At 36.3% G+C, this 1,863-nt stretch overlaps 1 protein-coding gene across 1 annotated transcript; it reads left to right on the forward strand.

Annotated features, from left to right (window-relative positions):
- Positions 1-1,044: 1,044 nt before the first annotated feature.
- Positions 1,045-1,577, forward strand: LOC113116848 (serine/threonine-protein kinase pim-3-like). The gene has a single exon (XM_026285172.1). It carries the CDS (start codon positions 1,121-1,123, stop codon positions 1,499-1,501), a length of 381 nt encoding a protein of 126 aa, XP_026140957.1. The 5' UTR covers positions 1,045-1,120; the 3' UTR covers positions 1,502-1,577.
- The last annotated feature ends 286 nt before the right edge of the window (positions 1,578-1,863 follow it).

Genomic DNA, 1,863 nt, shown 5'->3' on the forward strand with positions numbered 1-1,863 from the left:
CTGATTATTCAATTACCATTCTTCTGTTCTTCTTACTTTTTAAATTAAGAATCACTTTCCCAAAGCACTACTGTCATTATCACACCAAAATTTACAGTGACAGTAAAAAAATTAAATTAATGTTTTTTGTTTAAAGTATCCTATGATCTGAGAATAGCTGTATTAGGTTAGAGCTTTAGAGCTTAAACATTGATTAAATCATTGTTGAGAGAAGTTTAATTTTAATATATCAAGTCGAATGTGCCCCTAAATGAAGAACAACACTAATTTGAGTATGATATTTTACTGAATTATTTGATTTGATTCATATTATAGCTCCAGCTCCTAAAGTCCACCCTGTTGAGGAACAGCTGGAGCAGAATGCCCCAGGCAAAGGTGAGAATAATAAACACATAAGAATCATAAAATGTTATTATTATGAATTCTAAACACTGTAAACAATGTAAACAACTGTAAACTGTTTTTACATTAACTCATGAAAATAAGCAACTTTCAGCTTCTTATGTAATACAAGATTCAACTCATTTTAATGTAATTTAATGTTTAAGTGACAAACACCTAAAGTTCATTGTACTTTTTTTTTTTTTTTTTTTTTTTTTACAATAAATAAAATTTATATATGAAGTTGTATTTCATATTAACTGCAATTGTTTATCTTTTATTAGGTCACATCCGCAGCCTTTATAAAATCGGCTCAAAACTGGGTCAAGGAGGATTTGGTTTTGTCTACGAAGGGACTCGCTGCAAGGATAAACTTGAGGTTTCAATTTGTTTTACTTACAAAACTTTGTATATCTCTTCAGAATTAATGGCTAGACTGATATGACCTCTGTGCACATGCTAATTGTTATTTTCTGTTTTGTTGATCAGGTGGCTGTGAAATTTTCAGTGAAGTCACGAACATGCCATATATCAGAGTGGTGAGTAGGTTGCACTCTCTACATTACTGTTTCTCAGTCACTGTTTTCAATTTATAAGATATTTTATTAATATTAATCCCAGATTAAAATGATTTCTCAGTATGCAAACTGTTTGTGAGCCAAGTCATTATTTGGGAAACCATCTTCATCAAAACATTATATTTACTTTTCTCTAGCCTGGTCATCCCCAATGCATCCCAATGGAAATTGGACTGACGCTAATGGCCAATAAAAGCCCCAGAGCTCCTGAGATCATAAGAATTCTGGACTGGGAGGACAACGAAGACCACTTCATTATGGTCATGGAGCGTCCCATGCCCTGCATGGATTTAAGAAATTTCTTAAAGCTCCACGGAGAGCGTCTCGATGAGGAGACAGCACGAAAGGTCATGCAGCAGGTCACCGAAGCCGCTAATGTTTGCATCAAGCGTGGTGTCTTTCATCGGGACATAAAAATGGAGAACCTGCTGTTAAACCAGGACACCATGGAGGTGAAACTCATTGACTTCGGGTGCGGTGTGCAAATAAAGAGATTTGGCTATGAAGTCTTCAGTGGTATGTGTTATGAACTGCTCTGTTAATTATCTCACAGAACTGCATCCTATAATAGTCAACATGATGTGGAAATGTGTTGAACTGACAAACTGTCTTTTCTCCAGGCACAAAAGCGTATTGTCCACCAGAGGTCATAGTGAACGGCAAATACCATGCAAAGCCGACAACAGTGTGGTCGCTGGGGATCCTTCTGTTCATGATGGTGTGTGGACATTATCCCACAGAATACGACCTGGATCTGATCAGTAAGAGGAGCTGGACAAGACCTGGCCTGTCACAAGGTAAGATCTTCATCAAAGAAGAACAATCTGACAATTTCTAAAAAGGCGGTTTAAACCTTATTTTGGGGCGAGCCCATAAAAAAGTTTGCGCGATTTTTATCATATTT

Source organism: Carassius auratus, chromosome 16 (genome assembly GCF_003368295.1).
Source record: "Carassius auratus strain Wakin chromosome 16, ASM336829v1, whole genome shotgun sequence".
Lineage (NCBI taxonomy): Eukaryota > Metazoa > Chordata > Actinopteri > Cypriniformes > Cyprinidae > Carassius > Carassius auratus.